General features: G+C 36.8%; 1 protein-coding gene across 1 annotated transcript in view; it reads right to left on the reverse strand.

Moving 5' to 3' along the window:
• COL5A2 (collagen type V alpha 2 chain) overlaps nt 1–16,419 on the reverse strand; it is a 112,989-nt gene that overhangs the window by 31,788 nt on the left and 64,782 nt on the right. Inside the window, exons 7-17 of the mRNA XM_057419774.1 lie at nt 13,704–13,814; nt 11,937–12,014; nt 9,847–9,891; nt 9,295–9,348; nt 8,655–8,708; nt 7,202–7,255; nt 4,822–4,875; nt 4,098–4,151; nt 3,089–3,133; nt 2,259–2,312; nt 1,499–1,543 (exon numbers count right to left, since the gene is read on the reverse strand). Coding sequence (XP_057275757.1) covers nt 1,499–1,543; nt 2,259–2,312; nt 3,089–3,133; nt 4,098–4,151; nt 4,822–4,875; nt 7,202–7,255; nt 8,655–8,708; nt 9,295–9,348; nt 9,847–9,891; nt 11,937–12,014; nt 13,704–13,814 — 648 coding nt within the window. The remainder of the gene's footprint in view (nt 1–1,498; nt 1,544–2,258; nt 2,313–3,088; nt 3,134–4,097; nt 4,152–4,821; nt 4,876–7,201; nt 7,256–8,654; nt 8,709–9,294; nt 9,349–9,846; nt 9,892–11,936; nt 12,015–13,703; nt 13,815–16,419) is intronic.

Raw genomic sequence — 16,419 nt, forward strand, 5'->3', positions numbered from 1 at the left:
AAGTCCAGTGAAGCTGAGCTCATATATTATGCCAAAGAAAAAAAAAAATCAAGTTTCAGGTAGAATTTCATAGCTCAAGACTCAGGTTGTTTTGTTGTTTTTTTTAAAAAAAAAACAAACAAACAACTAAACAGTTTCAGATACTGAAATATCTTTTAATTGCAAGTTTCTTCTAACGAATTACCCTTCATTCATGATACACTAAATAAAGTAGTTTTGCAGCTTCTAGACTATTTTTTCGTTTCTTATTTCTCACTGAAGATCTTAATAAAAGAGTCTTTTGATTAAGATGACACAGGAAAATGAATTTTTCTCAGGACTTAGATCACTTCTAAATAAAGACTATGCAGGGAATGAAACTTTAATTGCAGACAGTATGCAGGTGTTTGGGGGTGGTGTGGTGGGTTTAGTGTGGGGGTTTTTTTGTTCTTTTTTTTATTCTGGTTTGTTTTTTGGGGTGGGATGTTTCAGGGGTTTTGGTTGGTTTGTTTTTACACAAAGTGGGAAAGGTTCAGGCTGTCTGCATAAATGGACAGAGACTGTCAACCACATCCCAAAAGTAATGCTTTGGAAAAAAAGGAAATAAAAAAGAATACTGCATTTTTTAAAGTGGAAGCTGACTTTACACAAATAGTACAAACTCATCATAAGCCTTCATTTGCAAAAGCAACACATAATTAACTGTTTGTATGTGAATAACCACACTGGCTTCCTAATACTCACGTGAATTCACTCAAACACATTTTGCAAATGCGCTGTGAGACCAAATTGTAGGAGTGAAAGCACCACCCTTTTGATATACTGACATCCACAGTTTAAACAGCCCTGTTGCAGTTGTGACAGATTGTCTGCAGTCATGCAAGCTTTCTTGGTTTGGCAGATATACAGACACAGGCTTCTGTTTCTTCAGTTCAGTGTGTGTCTCTCCATATTTAAAAGGCTATGGTTTACACATTTTTTACTATCAGTTACAGGCTTCTGTTTCTTCAGTTCAGTGTGTGTCTCTCCATATTTAAAAGGCTATGGTTTACACATTTTTACTATCAATTTTTACTAGCAAATGCAGTGAAATGCATTTTTTCTTGCTGAGAATGGGTACAATCTCATTTACCAACTTTGTATGTGAAGGAAGATAATATGTAATTATAAACTGTTTTATATTGCAGTGTGTATCTTTAAGACACTTTCCTCCCTACAGTATGGGCCTCACTTAATGAAAGCAGCAAAGCACCACCCCTCCAATGAAGATGCTAAAGCCTACTCCTCTGCAAATTAAAACCTTTAGATGAAGCAAACCACAGAGTATTATTTCTCAGAGGATATCACTGGAGCTAAAATATGCAGAACTAGGAACCATTCATAGATAATTCCATGTGCCCTTGGCCAACAATTTTCTCATGCTTCTTCAGGTAGTATGAGAAGGAAAGTGATTATCATATAAGGTAACCACCACTATAAGGTGAAAAAAAAAAGAAAGATGATTAAGAAAGAAACTTACCATTGGCCCTGGCTTCCCAGGCATACCATGCTGGCCACGTCCACCCTAGACATGAAAATACACAAGACTGAATATTTATAACATGCTCACCTTCAAGTTAATAGCTTCCTCTCTTCAGACAGGCCAGTAGTTAGACAGTCTCATTGTATGAGCACATAACGTAAGTAGAGCACGTAAGTGTCACAGGGAGAAAAAATACAATAAATACAAAATAAAAAAAAAATACCTGACACTGGATGTAAAGCAACAGAAAGAAATTTCTGCTCAACTATGATCTCATGTCAAAGCTAAACCCACTTTTTCTTAAAAATCAAAATATTTTTAAGACAGTTTTATTACCAGCAATTAAATTATAAGACTTAATTTAAATTGAAAGTCTAAACTTTCATTTTAAATTTTCTCCAGAAAAATCAATACATATTATTTCTATTTCAGTAATTTTTGGTGAAAATAGCCTTTCACAAGAAATTTCACAGAAACGACAATTTTGTGCCACAAAAATATCAAGTGCAGTAAGGTACTTGGCCCTGTGGGCAGCTCTGTTATAAGAAAGTACCATACAGCATTCTTCTTTCAAAACTGTCAACTTTTAAAATATTGAGTAAACGCCTCACCCCACAACACTCTGCTCAGCCCTAACGTTTTTAAGCTAGGGCAGAACTCCCTGTGGAATTGACTAGCAGTTATATGAATAAACACTTCCAGGTTCAGGGATTTAAATTTAAGTAAAACAAGGAAAGAGAAAGAAGATCCTACTTACAGGGGCACCCTGTGGTCCAATTCGACCTCTTTCTCCTGGCATTCCTCTAGGTCCCTTGAAGAGAGAACAAAAAGCACATTTAGGAACTTATCATGGCAGAACACAAAAATGGGGAAAAAGTTCAGTTGATTGCCACATACCCCCCCCCCATGCCAACTCCTCTTATTTTTCTCTTCTTTGCTTTTTACTTTTTTTAACATACTTCCTTTTCCTTTGTGTCGCTTTACACTGCATCACTCTCCAGTGATTTTCTGCTCAATCTTCTTCATTTGTTTTTATCAACATAAATAGGTTTACTGAGACTACAAGCACATCACAGATGATGTGAACAACAGTTACAGAATCAAGCTGTATTTTTCCCTCCTGCAAGTAGCTTATCTTGTCCTACAGCAGGAAAGAAGTAGCAGCTTACATAAACCACTGCAGTCTCACAGGCTTGTCAGTGGAAATAAAATAGACAGTGATTTCTCTTTTCCTATTCCAACAGTATTCCCAATTTTAAACACATTAGAATTCTGTATATACTCACCAAGGACACTAATGCAATCTCATTATTTACTACGTCTCATTCACAAAGTACGTTCCACTTCAGGGATATAACATTCTGCATGACACCAGATGGTGCTTCACAGAGAGATGTCATTATCAGAAAAGGTGCTTTAGTTCCAGAAGCACCACTATGAGTCTATTTTTGCCATGTTATGCTGCTCACAAGTATTATGTTGTCCAAAACTACATCTGAATGAAAATTACTCATTAAAATTTGTATTTGCAGTAGCATTTACAATCCTAAAGCCATTTCTGTAATATCCAGTGCATATGCCACTCACTAGGGGACCTGTTGCTCCCATGGCACCTGTTGGTCCAGATTCTCCCTAGAAATGGAGATGAAATTACACAATTAGAGGAAACAAGTTAGAGGAAAATGGAGTTACATGTTTCATCCCTGTGCTCCATGCTTATGTTAGACCTAAGAGGCAGACTTGCATGTCTTTAATCTCAAGAAATAGTTCTGTCCCACCTGTAATTGTCACCTAACGTTTCAGCCTTGAGCCCATCTTGAAAGGATTGATTCCAGCTGGCTATCCTGTGTTACCAGTGCTTTGAGCTGATGCTGTAAAGATGCTGCAGTACCAGTGAGAGTCAAAAATTCAAAGAGAATAAAATTGCTAGGTGAAAAATAGCCAGTTGGAGAAAAGATATTCTCTCACTTCCCCAGTGCCTTTTAAGGCATAGTTTGTTTTAAGCCAATTTCTAGTATTGTAGTCTGAAAGAGGGGAGTCAGGTTTTAGTTATGCATTGCAATATGATAGGATTTGATTTGATGTTATGTTTTGTGTATCAGATTGTCATATTATATTACATTACATTATATTAAAAAATGTTTCAAAACTGTTTGTTTATCTCTCAATTTGGTGACATAAAGACAACAGGAACCACAAACTGGTCAAGTTTGTACAAAATCACAAGATGCCCATGTGCTCGTACTTAACAGGCTTTGTTGTCTGTAGTATTACGTATGTGTCACAGATAACAACTGTCATTTTGTGTGTCAATTCACCCAATGATATCTTACAGGCCTAAAACTGAGCTCCAGCTGAAACTGACTCGCACTGTTGAACAATCTTCTTTATAAAGCCCAGATATGTCATTGTATAGCACTTTGTATGAATCAAGAGCACAATAGTAACGGGCGATTCCACTTAGCCTCTCTACTTCATATAAGTAGCACTGACAGGAAAGGCTTCAAAGCCTTGTCCAAAACATCTACTATCTTTCATTATTTTGGCATTACAGAAAACATGCTTAAGCATTTAGTTCTTTGGGCCATGAAAATACCTTTGCTCCAGCTGCTCCAATTTCACCTTTTGGACCGTCAAGTCCTTTCAATCCCTGTAAGTTATAAAAATATTGGAAAATTACATTTATATATGTACAGACTGACAGCATTCCTACTATTGTTGTTAAAATAACTCAATATTGGTGTCAAGAATGGCTCTGAGGTGGCAAGAGTAAGAAAGGAAAAAAATAGAGAAAAAAAAACACATGGAATAAAGCTTTTAAACATTTCCTAAATGGAAACCATTTGTACAAGGTACAGTTCCTTGGATTTGGTTTCCTTTCTAAAACAAGAACATTAACAAAAAAATATCCTAAAACAAGGAGGTGGCTCTGAGCCATAGAAAACGTATTTATTCCTCCCCAAAGTAAAATTCTGGCCAGAAAACTTGGTAATTTGTAATCACTCCATGTTGCAAACATATCCACCTCTCAAGGTCTCCACCCTAACGCAAGACTTGCCAACAAAGCAAGAGAACTGTCAGGTTTGTTCCTTCTGAAGCTTGGCAAGGCTCAAGCAAGCTCCTTCCAGATTCCCAGAACATTTGAAAATAGAGTGAAGAAAGGGGTGAAGGATATAATACAGAGGTCAGCTTAAAGGGGAATAGCATAGCTTTTCTGCAAAGCCCTCTCTTGACTGCCAGTAATTCAGCTACAGCTGGCAAGTCTAGTATCTTTATACTGAAACATCATTTGTAAGGAGAGGGAAAATCTTGTCTCTTACCCTGTGCCCCTTGAGACCTGGGAGACCAGGAGCACCAGGAAAGCCTCGAGGCCCCTAAATAGATAAAAGGAAAAACAAATAAAATCCTGATTTCTGCAGACAAATCTAACAATAATGTCGCCAACAGGAAAGAGGATAGCAGCATTAATACTCATACTCCTAACATTCCTTCACCTTGATGACATTACATAGCAAGGCATAGCGTTTGGGAGGTTCTCAGACAATGCAGCCTAACATACTATGAAGGTAGACAGTCTCAGCATTATGCACACTCTCACTGATATTAAAAGCTTTTATCACTTACATCAGTGTATGACCCAACCTCAAATTTCAATAGAAGTAATGAAATAAAACCAGTGGTAGATCAAGTTTTGAGGCCAAATATGGAGAAACCTTAATTAAACAGAGACCAAAACTATCATTCGAAATAATTAGAAACTTAGACCAAACTGCAAACTGTACAAGTTCTTTCAGAATACGTCAGTCAAGTAGCATGATAAGCAACTGCTATTTAAACACATTTAACAATAAAACCGAAGTAGACTTACACTTAATTTTCTATCAAGATTCCAGATCTCTCTTTCAGGAAAGACTGAGTAACAGAGGGGAGCTAGGTGCCTCATGTTTGACTATTGGTCACATGAATTTATAATAGAAAGCCCATTAACATCTTCATTCTCTCAGATAACAATTCAATGAACTGTTTAAACGTATAATTTCTTCCTTTGTGGTGCCACTGAAGCAAAGGTTATAGTTTGTACCTTTCAGCTCAGCAAAAAAATCACAAAGCTATACTGTAGAAAATGAAGCATCATGAAGCAACATCGAAATTCAGAGGAGAAAAAAATAACATCTGAGATCTCAGCATTAGAGAATTTCACATACAGACAAGCTATTTCCTTATTAGCATATATGTAAGAAAGGTCTTTGTCTTCCCACAGTCAATTATATGGACAATGTTTGATCATAAAATTCAGTGAGAAATTACTTCAGATTTTGCAGATTCCTAAAGAAAAAGATAATTCATGAGGACATGAAATTTCTGAAATTAATAGATTAGAGTGTTTGAAATTATGCCTAATGAGTTTCTCAGTGAATAATGATCTCTGTTGTCATACAAGATCTTGCATGTAAATTTGAAATTGTACTACTTATGCTTGTTTATTTGGCTTGTGCTCAGTGGTATATGTATATCAGTTTATAAAACCAGGGCAATCAATGATGAAGCACATACATGGGATGGGTCACACAGCAAAGCGGCAAATTATATACAAGGGGAACCAGCCATCGGGTGTCTCTGTGGCAGTCTACGAGCTTGTCCTTGATCAAGACATGGGAGTACTCTGATAAAATATCAGGGTATCCAGTGGTATTCTCTATAGTGCTGTCCAACTGCAGCAAATCCTAATGCCATTTTGTGTGTATGGGTGCAGTTGTAGTACTTCTTTCCTTCATTAAAGGGTCTTCTAAAAGATTATTTTATTGAGCAAAACAGCTTGATCAGAACAGATTACGACTCCACAGACTACATTTGCCTCATGCAGTTTAGAAAACATTGTCTTTGACCCATAAAACTTAGGAGGAAAGTTTAGCAAACAACATTGCCTTGTTAAAAAAAATTGTTTCTCCCTCCAAGAGATCACATCTCTAGCTGCTAAAAAAAAAAAAAAAAAAAAAGTGCCACGCAATCACTGGATGCTTAAAAAGAAAATGAGGCAGTTTAAGAGATGATACACATCAGATGGTTCCAGCTCTGGAATTTCTCCATTCCCTTTCCAGCCACACTACAGCTCCCTTCCAGGTACAGAAACTTGACTGATGAGAGCAGAACACTTAATATGAGTCAAAATGATATATCTGTTTTATTTCTAGACTGAACCATGGCAAGTACCCTCTGCAGCACAAGCACATATTATTTGGATATCCTTTATTCATATTTGCATACTGAAAATAGATATAAAAATAAAATATATATGCATATGATATAATCCTGTCTTCCCCTGCCCTCAGACTGACCCTTATGAAGTGCCACCCCAGCATAACATCATTGTAGAGTCTCTGAGCACTTCCTGCACATGATTGTGAATGACCATTCAAAACACTGGGAAATGGAAGTACGGTTTGTATATACTATCATCTGTTCCATGCATATTTTATCAATGAAGCAGTTGAAATGTGCACCTGTGAAAGGACTCTCAGGATTAACTCAAGGACCTTTGCGTGACCTGTTTGGTTCCAAGCTATCACTCTGATCTGAATTATTAGAGTAAGCTAACACAAGTATTTCAGAAATTGAATGGCAGAGCTTTGCACTTGTTATTAAGAGAGACAGTGATGATGTAAGTATGATCATTTTGCTAAAATGTAAATAAGCTCTTACTGGAGATCCCGGAAATCCAGGCTCACCGGACTGTCCTGGTCTGCCAGGTTCACCCTAAGGAAAGTAAGAAAAAGAACATATGAAAATAGCAAATGTGAAATTATCTTATCATTCTTCCATTCAAACGAATGAGGACATTCACATCAGTATTATGTATCTTCTCTTTACTGTAACAATTTCAATGATAAAAATCAACTACACACATCACTAACAATGTACATTGGACATAGTTTTCAATCATTTTAAACAAAGAATTGCAGGAACTGAAGACTGAGTCCAAAATGCATCTCAGCATCACAAGATGGTGCTGCAAGGTAGTTTTCCTGTGAATTAGTGAAGAATTTTTTGTCATCCTTACACAGAGTCAAATTACTTTAATTTTCCATAGAAACAGCAATCTAAAACATGTGTTGTAGCATGTTACTTCTTCTGTTCAAATGTTTTAAAATGTGTATAATTTCATTCCAGATAGGTGACTATTTTCTGTGTGATGCAATAGAAAGTATGGTAGAACCAAATGAGAATATTTTGAAGATTATTTAAAGTCCTCCAGCATCAAAACTAACCATTCCTTTACTTGCATCAACCAGGACTCTGGGTTGCAGGAATATGTAAGGCTTCAGAAAAATAGTTTCTGGACAGAGAGAAGGCAAAGTGCTTCACAAATGCAATTAAAGAAACTCATACATACACTGGAGAATGTTCTTAGAGAAGTATCAAGATTTGGCTTCACTCTTCCAAAGTTTCCATTAAAGTCCTTATACACTTTAATGGGAAAGTAGCTGTGACACAAGCAATGGTAACTTTTATACTAAAATATCATCAGTTTCCTACTGATTTCTAAGTTATAAATTACAATTCAAATGGATTTACTGTACTTTGCAAACAAATAATATACATCCACCAGTAAAATCTTAAGCTACTGTTGTGCAGTACATACATACTTACATAACATGTATATTACATATATTTTACATATATGTGCACAATCATGGATAGAGTAATAAAATCAGGAATGACTATAATAAATTATTAAGAAATTTAAAGAATTTAAATACTAAAATTTTGTTGTCCAGTTCCAGGTGTGTGTTATCATTACAGTTCTTCTAACTCATGCGATTCTGAAGAGACACCTCCAATTGCCCCCTTGAATCCCTGGTATGCTGATTTCAAGAAAGACACCTCAGTTGAAGAATTAGCTGAGGCAAGAAATAATAGAGACAGCACTTAAGCCTTAGGTATGATGGTGACATGTAAGGAAAACAAAGGACTGGTTTGAAAAGGGGTGCTAAGATTTATAAAGAGGACGTTGCACTTAATGAGTATGATAACAAAGAAAAGTAAATGATAAAAGTGGTTACAACAGGCATATCTGCAGGTTAGAGACTGTCTCAAAGATGCCAATATTTGTTTTATTAAAAATAAAACAAGATACAAAGAATAACAAACTTACATCTTCACCAGGTTTGCCTGGAGGTCCCTCTGGTCCACGAGAACCAACTGGACCCTAAGAAATAAACAAATTTGTTGACAAGACAATTTAGCCATCACTAAAATATTTACTTCTTCCATTTCAAAGTCTGGTTTTATAAAAACAGATGTAGAAAAAGGATGATTTTAGGCTTAAGCACATTTGCTCAATTTTGTGCTGCTCTTTCTAATCACCCTGCCCCTAAGAAACCTACATTACATTATATAAAAATATAGAACGGATTCTTTAGGAGAAAAACAATTTTAACGCAGTTACTGTTATTTTAAAGCTCTGGCTCTTGCTTTTACTTTTGAATAATTTTGTTGCCTCCAAAACATAAATATTCTCAACGTCTGTGTGCGTTACACTACCAACTATAATTTTACCAGTGCTTAACCATCCTCAGGTCCGTGCTGGGAAAGTAACAATGTTTATAATCATTATTATGTGCATTCAAAACAATCCAAATTCTTTAATTCAGGACAACATACTTCAAACACCACAACTCTTGACTGAAGTTACTTAATGGCTTCAGCTGTGACAACATAGGAAAAAAAAAACCCTGTTCTGAAGTAAGGACATATAATATATTGTTTGCAATTCTATTGTAGAAGTGTCTTACCATAGGTCCTGGATCCCCAGGTTCACCAGGTGGGCCTGTGGGGCCAGCACCACCCTAAAATTAAGCAGAGATGAATACAATTACAAATTCCAAAAGGCAAAAAAAATAAGGATATAAATTAAAATCCATGATAAGGCCAATCACAGCCCATGGGGCTGTCTGGATTCTAATTCAGAACCAGCTCACATTTCCAAATGAGTGGAAGTTGGATAGTAAAATCCCTCAGGCTTTAGATAGATTTGTATATGGCACAGGATTTAAGTGGTAACTTAACACCATGCTAATACTGAAAGCGGAACAGTCACCATTTTGATTACTGTTCCTGCATTAAAAAATGTGTGCTGGGTTAAAACCTTGTTACAGGTCTAACTTTTCTCTCTTGAGAGCAGCATGTTTAAATTCACCTCTAAACGAAGATGCTCTCATCCATCTGTCACTGAAGATGGACATTGCCTCAGAGATGAACACAAGCGCACACGCGCGCACACACACACGCGCACACCAATTACTGTGTGCTTTGCCTCCAACTCTAGCCTGAGGTGAAGTACTTACTTGTTTTCCTTGGAGACCTTGAGGACCTCTTGGACCCACTGGACCCTAACAAAAAAAAAGCCTGTTACACACTAGAAAATACCCTTCCCCAAGTAACATTCATCCTAAAAAGACAGCAAAATTGTCTGCAAGTGACCTCCAAGATAACATTTCTGTGGTCAAATCCTCAGAAAGGCTTTTACTTGGGGGACTGATGTTATGAAATACAAAATGAGATAGAATGGAAATCTTCAAACTCAAAAAGCCACAAGACTGTAAATTAATTAGCATCTGAAAATATGGTCTTGCTTGCTTTCTGGACCCTCACAGTCTCTGGAATCATAGATCCTAGAAACAATCAGAATAACCAGGTTGCTCCACTGAAAAAAAATTGTAATAACAGGACAGAGTTGGTTAAGGTGAACTGCCTGTCCTTGAAGGGAATTCCTATTACTCAGATTAATCTCGTAATGGAATCAATGACAAAATAAATGAACACTGCTGTTCTCAGCCATGAGCTGATAAGCAGAAACAGAGGGATGTATTTTCATGAAACATAAAAACCACCAAAACAGCTTCTAAACAGCTGTGGTTTGTTACAGAAAATCCAGATTTCCCTGTAAAAAGTTTCATGAGATTTTCAGCAAAAACCTCATGCTTAATTGTGACTTGTAATGCGAGGTAAACATAATCTTGTCCGAATGTAATCTTTTTTCTAGCAATACAAAATCATCTATAGCAGACAATAACTTGCATCCTGACAGGGGCTCAAGATTTATTTTTTCCACACACAATTCATTAATTTTTACAAAGCAAAGGTAGAAGGGTTAGGAATAGGCCTTTTAAAAATTCTAATTAACATTAAAACCAAAACAAAATACAACAGTTCCACTGTCAGTTACTCAGTTTACAAGGAAAGGAAAATAGGATATCGCAGAACATGATGAATCAATATGAAGACAGTCAGTGCCAACTGACTAAGCAGACTTTGTGTAAGGCCTCAGAGAGTCTTAGATAGATTAATATTGAAATGAGTCACATTTAAGAACTACAAAAGAAGAGGCCATACAAGAAACACAATGTCTTGAGACAGACTGAGTGAAAGGATTAAGCAAAACGGTGGAGGGCAGCAAAGTAAGTAGGACAGCCTTGTGGAACAAACCACTGTATAAGCACACAGAAAATTCACTGAAGAGAGACATTCATAAAAAAGGGGAGTTACTTGAAGAAATCACCACAAAAGTCAAGCAAAACATCAGATTACCTTTAGAAGTTTTCAAATTGTATTGAAAGTGAGTTTGAAGGGTATTAATAGGGACTTGGAGGAATAAGATCCAGGTACACAAACTCCTGGACAGTGCAATCACTAAGCATGGTTTCACTATGAATGAATGTCAAAAGTAACAGCAAAAAGTGAAACTGTTTTCAAGGTATCACAAAGTGATAGGTACACATAGGGAAAAGAGATAATGTCCAAAACCAACACAAAGTTCTAGCAGAGACTTATGGTGGTTAAAGAGATTGCACAGATGGTAAAAAAATTCAGTGTTACCATTAATTCCCCAGTCTACTAAAAGTGAAGAGGATATCTGAGTACTGAGAGATGCTGATTGTAAAACTGAACCCAGCAGAGAAATAGAATGTCCGTTTTAAAATAATACAGCAAACTTTCAGTTAAGCACTGTTTTCAGAAATACTTTTTTTAAATTACTACCAAAGATCTTTATGTCACTATGTGAAAAGAAGCCTTCCCAGTCTCCTATTTGTTTATTCTACTTTGTGTTATAGATGACACTTTTCAGTTACTCTGCAGTGAATCAAGATATGAGAAAATCAGGAGCTGTTTTCTTTTTTTCCTGTACCTTAATGTTAATAGCTGCTATACTGCAGAAGGAGGGAAGGAAGACAACAAGTAGGCTAGAAGTGGAAAAAGAAGTGCTTTCATTTAACAGAATATGTTTTTCACTTCAGTCCAGTTACTGTGCAAAGCTGCACTACAATATACTGTTCTAGAGGCATAGGAAGTTGAAGAGGATTAATTCCTCTTCGGGTTTTTGCATATACACTCCACTTCCACCCTGTCCTACAGTACAGGGCTAATCTGGTCTTACCACTGCACCAGGCATCAGTCCCATCTGACTGCCAAATCCAGATTTCTCATCCAGTCCTGCCATCTGAGCTGAAAATGGCTGGGGGGGGGGGGAAAAAAGGATTCTTTTAGCTGTCAATCATTGTGGTGGTTCATAAGGTAAAAATCCATGTAACCATATCTTCAATATGTACATTGGCTTTGCAGTGCTCACAACTAAATTCTTGTTTTAATCACTAAAAGTTGTATTTCCTATAAATTTGAGGTGGTTTAAGGCTTCAAAGACCCACTGAATATCTGCTTACTGTTCTGAGTCTATCTCCACTTTAATATTAAACAAATGGGAAAATTGCCTAAAAAGAGAAAAGCGTCCCATGTAATTAATTAGCTTTCTTTCACCATTTTCAAATTTAAATTACACCTTAATTTCACCTTCAATATTCATTCATGTCTTCTAAGTCCTTCTTTTGTTTTCAATTGCTGTGTTTCAAGTTCAGAAATACATTAAGGTAAATGGAAATGTAGCCAATTTTTTGATTGCAGATTGTAACTTTTAAGCATGCTGCCCTTATCCTGCAAACTGAAGGTACTCCTGTTCATGCCAATTCACAGAGCCAAATGCGCTAAAGCAGAGAGAACCTCCAGTGTCCTCCTCCTTCTGCAAGCACATAGTTGAAATCAATTTCATTTTGCCTCATTCAGAGCCAGATCCTCACTCATGGCAGGCTGAGAAGGAGGAACAGCAAATGTGCATTCAAGTCTTTTACGAGTCAAGGTTTTTTTCACATCAGATTGGTCCCCAAACATATTTTCCGCAAGGCTGGTTAACTTCAGAGACTAGAATACAAACCAAAAATACCTTAGATCTCTGGCCACACCTATTCTTTCATATTTTCTGTGGAAATCTATAAAGGATGGTGATCTAACACCCATCCCTGGTGCTTCTGTGATTCTAAGGGATTCCTCTGTGCTGAAGATATTCACTTGGGCTGAACCTGATGGATTCAGTTTGGAAATGTGGTTCAGCCAAGAAATGCTGCCTACATTTGCAAGCCATTGGACTAACATGAATATTTCAGGCGACTGCCAATAAAACTTTACTGTTTTCAGTAACAGTGCAGGAACAATGGAGTGGTAAATCATAACAGCTATATTCTGAACAGCAATAAACATGTAAAAGAATATATACCTGATGAATTCAAACATGTACTTCATTATCAATCATGATTAGTGTTCCATAGTATTGAGGAAGTGGGGGGAAGGAGTCCTGCAGAGCACTGTGTCTGTATCTAGAGCTGGTTAACCCTTCTTTTCACAATTACTTACCTTACTTAATCTTCTCAGTGTTGGTCTGAACAATTCTAGCAAGAAATACACTTAGCCACGTTTTAATTTCTCCCATTAATTATTCTGTCATTTATATTAATCTTTTTTTTTTCTTTTCTGTATTCCTAATCTGGTACACCAGTTTCCGTGTGCTATTGTCCAGAACCACTGGGTTTAAGTCAGGTAGAACTAACAGAAACCTACCAAGGATTTTAGATTTGAGCACACTGGCTTTTCTAGATGCTAAAACCCACTGCAAAAGGTGTAACCCTTCCAAGAATTCTCACGCTCACTTGTCCCAGTTTTTGGCAGAACTTGCACTGCCGCTAGCTGCTGTCCCTCTTGACCAGGAAACACAAACTGTGTTTCACGTTCACTGAAGCAAAGAGAAGTTACTTTTTCTACCATGTGGGTCTGGCCTAACATTCACTTCACTTTCTGCTAAAGCAAGTGTAACACTTACCCTGCTTATTCCATCTGGTCCTGTGTGGGTAGGGTGCCCTGGAGGACCAGGGTCACCAGGCTGGCCAGGGACACCAGGTTCACCATCAATCCCTTGAGGACCACGAGGACCCTAGAAAAAAAATAAATTAGAAATGACAACAGTGTGCAAGGGTGTTCATTAAAATCATTGTAACTGGAAAATCACTGCCATGTTTGCGATAAATCTGCATTTCTATAGAAAGATCTTCAAACAAACAACATCCCTCAAGACCTGCTCCTACCTTCAGATCAGAAGCACTGGCTAAAATTAGTCACAAATCACACACACATAAGTCAACTGCAGTAATTTCTATCACAGGCTCTTTAGGCATCTCAAGTTTCCTACCATTCCATACTAAAGCATATATTACTGCTGAAAAAGTATTTTGCTTTGCACACAGAATAGAGTATCACGAATTTACTTCCTAAAGACATATAGCTCAGATCAGTGTACATACACATGTTAAGGCAACTCCAGCGTAAGGCTGAATTTTTAAAGCCTCCTGACATCATGAGTGGTTTAGACAGCTCATACTTTTGCTGAGTCTCAACACAGTTACACTGCCAAAAATGCAGGGTTAAGTCCTTCAGTGTTGATGTTATCTCTGGCTAGTATTCGCAGAATGGGCTAGAAAGCCATGCAATTGCTCCCCACTTTTGATCCCTAAACAGCATTCATCTTGTATCAAAACTAAAATTAAATATGGAAGCAGCTAATAAATAATAGCAACAATAATAATAAAGATATTCTTCAATCATAAATACAGAGTTTAAACTGCTTGTCACTACTGCTTTCTTCATTAGAATAAAATACTCTGACTATGGCATGGAAAATTTTATACTATAGAACAAGCTCTTCTCTTTTAAGGATCCTTAAACATAAAACATTGAAAGCCTGTTTCAGTGAGTCATCTTTACAAACACAGAATCAGACAGATTGCTCATATTTCCATGTGATGAGACTTGTGTTTCCTTCCAGTCTGTGGCACATTTCATGGAATTAATGTCTGAACTAATACTGTTTTAATTAGTATGGTTCACATGTTAAAGAAAAAGCTTTCTCTTGGGAAAGGGCTACAGTGAGATAGCAGTGGCAATATGAGTCCTGAAAACTCCCAGCAAATCAGCTAATTCTCTTAATTCTCTATCTGTCTTGATGGTCTGGAATTCCTGTAAGCCTAGCAGTGAGGGGAAAAATCTGTTTCTTATCAGACATACATGTACACATACACACCTCTACTCACAGAATGAGTTGTAAATAGATGGTATTCTGAAACAAGTTAGAAGATTTAAGCATGTTGGATGGAAAAAGAAGGTTCTAGCAGAAAATTTTATTATTTAATATTTCTATTATGAACAGAAATACACACTGCCAAACCAAAAAGCGCATACTGCCCAAAAGAGGAAACGAATAAGCCACCTTCTTTTGTTAGCTGTCAAAATAAAACAAAGCGAAACATTACAGATAAACACTGTAAAGCCTATAAAGAATTAATCAAGCTCCCATACAACTACTGATTTTCAATATCTATACCAAGGCACCTTAACAAAATCTGATCTAGAAAAAGGCCTTTCTTTTGTTTCTTTTTAGAAAAGGACCTACTTTTTAGTCACAAAAATCAACTTTCTTCAAGAGCAACACTGCAATCCCCCCACATCACAAATCAAAAAGTCTCCAAAAAGCATGTTTGTATTTGTAGGTAGCAGCTAAACAATGGTATATAACCAATTTTTTTATCAAAATCATGATTATACCTTTATTTCTATTTATTTTACATTATTTACCTATGGGCATGTATATTAAAAAAGCTCTTCCACGCTCTTTCACCAGCTCAAGGTCAGTGAGTTAAAAAAAAAAAAAGAAAAAATGCTCACAACAGGCCACGAGGGGGCAGAGTTTAAACACGCAATTGACTCATTCTTGCCCACTGCTGCTGCTCAGGAAACTGTTACAGGTTTTGCTTGTAACAGAATAAAAGGAAATGCAGATCATGGTAGAATACTCTCAAGCTACTGTCTATTTTAACTGCTACAGCAATTACAACCGACTGTAAACCCATACTGAAACAGAATATATCAACGGTTCTGAGGATGCTCAAGCTTATTTTCTGTCTTCAAAAGATCATTTGTAAACACCTAAAATACTATCATGCTCCAAATGCATTTTGCAAATGCCAATATGTGATTCTCTAGCTATTTCTCTCTCACTGTTACACTAGAAAAGAATCTGAAGTAAAAAACATGCTAACACTCCTGATTTCATTTTACATCCAAGGGTCCAGATATTGCAAAATGTAGGGACCCATAGCAAAGTAGAGTTCCTGCTCACTAGTCAGTAGAAGCTCATTTAAGGAACAAACAAACAAACAAAAACATCCAAAGAAACAAACAAACAGCTTGCAAATGTGCATAGTGGTTTTGTAATAGCAGCTGTCAGTAATGAATTTAGCCAGATTAATTTCATAAAGGGTGCCTGTACAAGCTTACCTGCTCCACAAGGTATTTTAAACAAATTGCAAACAATATGCAGAGAGGTTTTATATAATGTAACTCCAGGTGTGAGATAACATTTTTTTCCCCACCAGTAAAAATACAAAATCCTGCACTAACAGTCACTCCGTATCCAAAATCAGTGTTCTCTGGTCTCAGACCTACACTCTGACATACATACAGCTCACCAGAACCTTTGACGTAAC

Source organism: Pezoporus wallicus, unplaced genomic scaffold (assembly GCF_028554395.1).
Source record: "Pezoporus wallicus isolate ANWC-B61680 ecotype Strahan unplaced genomic scaffold, APGP_CSIRO_Pwel_v1 contig_4710, whole genome shotgun sequence".
Classification (NCBI taxonomy): domain Eukaryota; kingdom Metazoa; phylum Chordata; class Aves; order Psittaciformes; family Psittacidae; genus Pezoporus; species Pezoporus wallicus.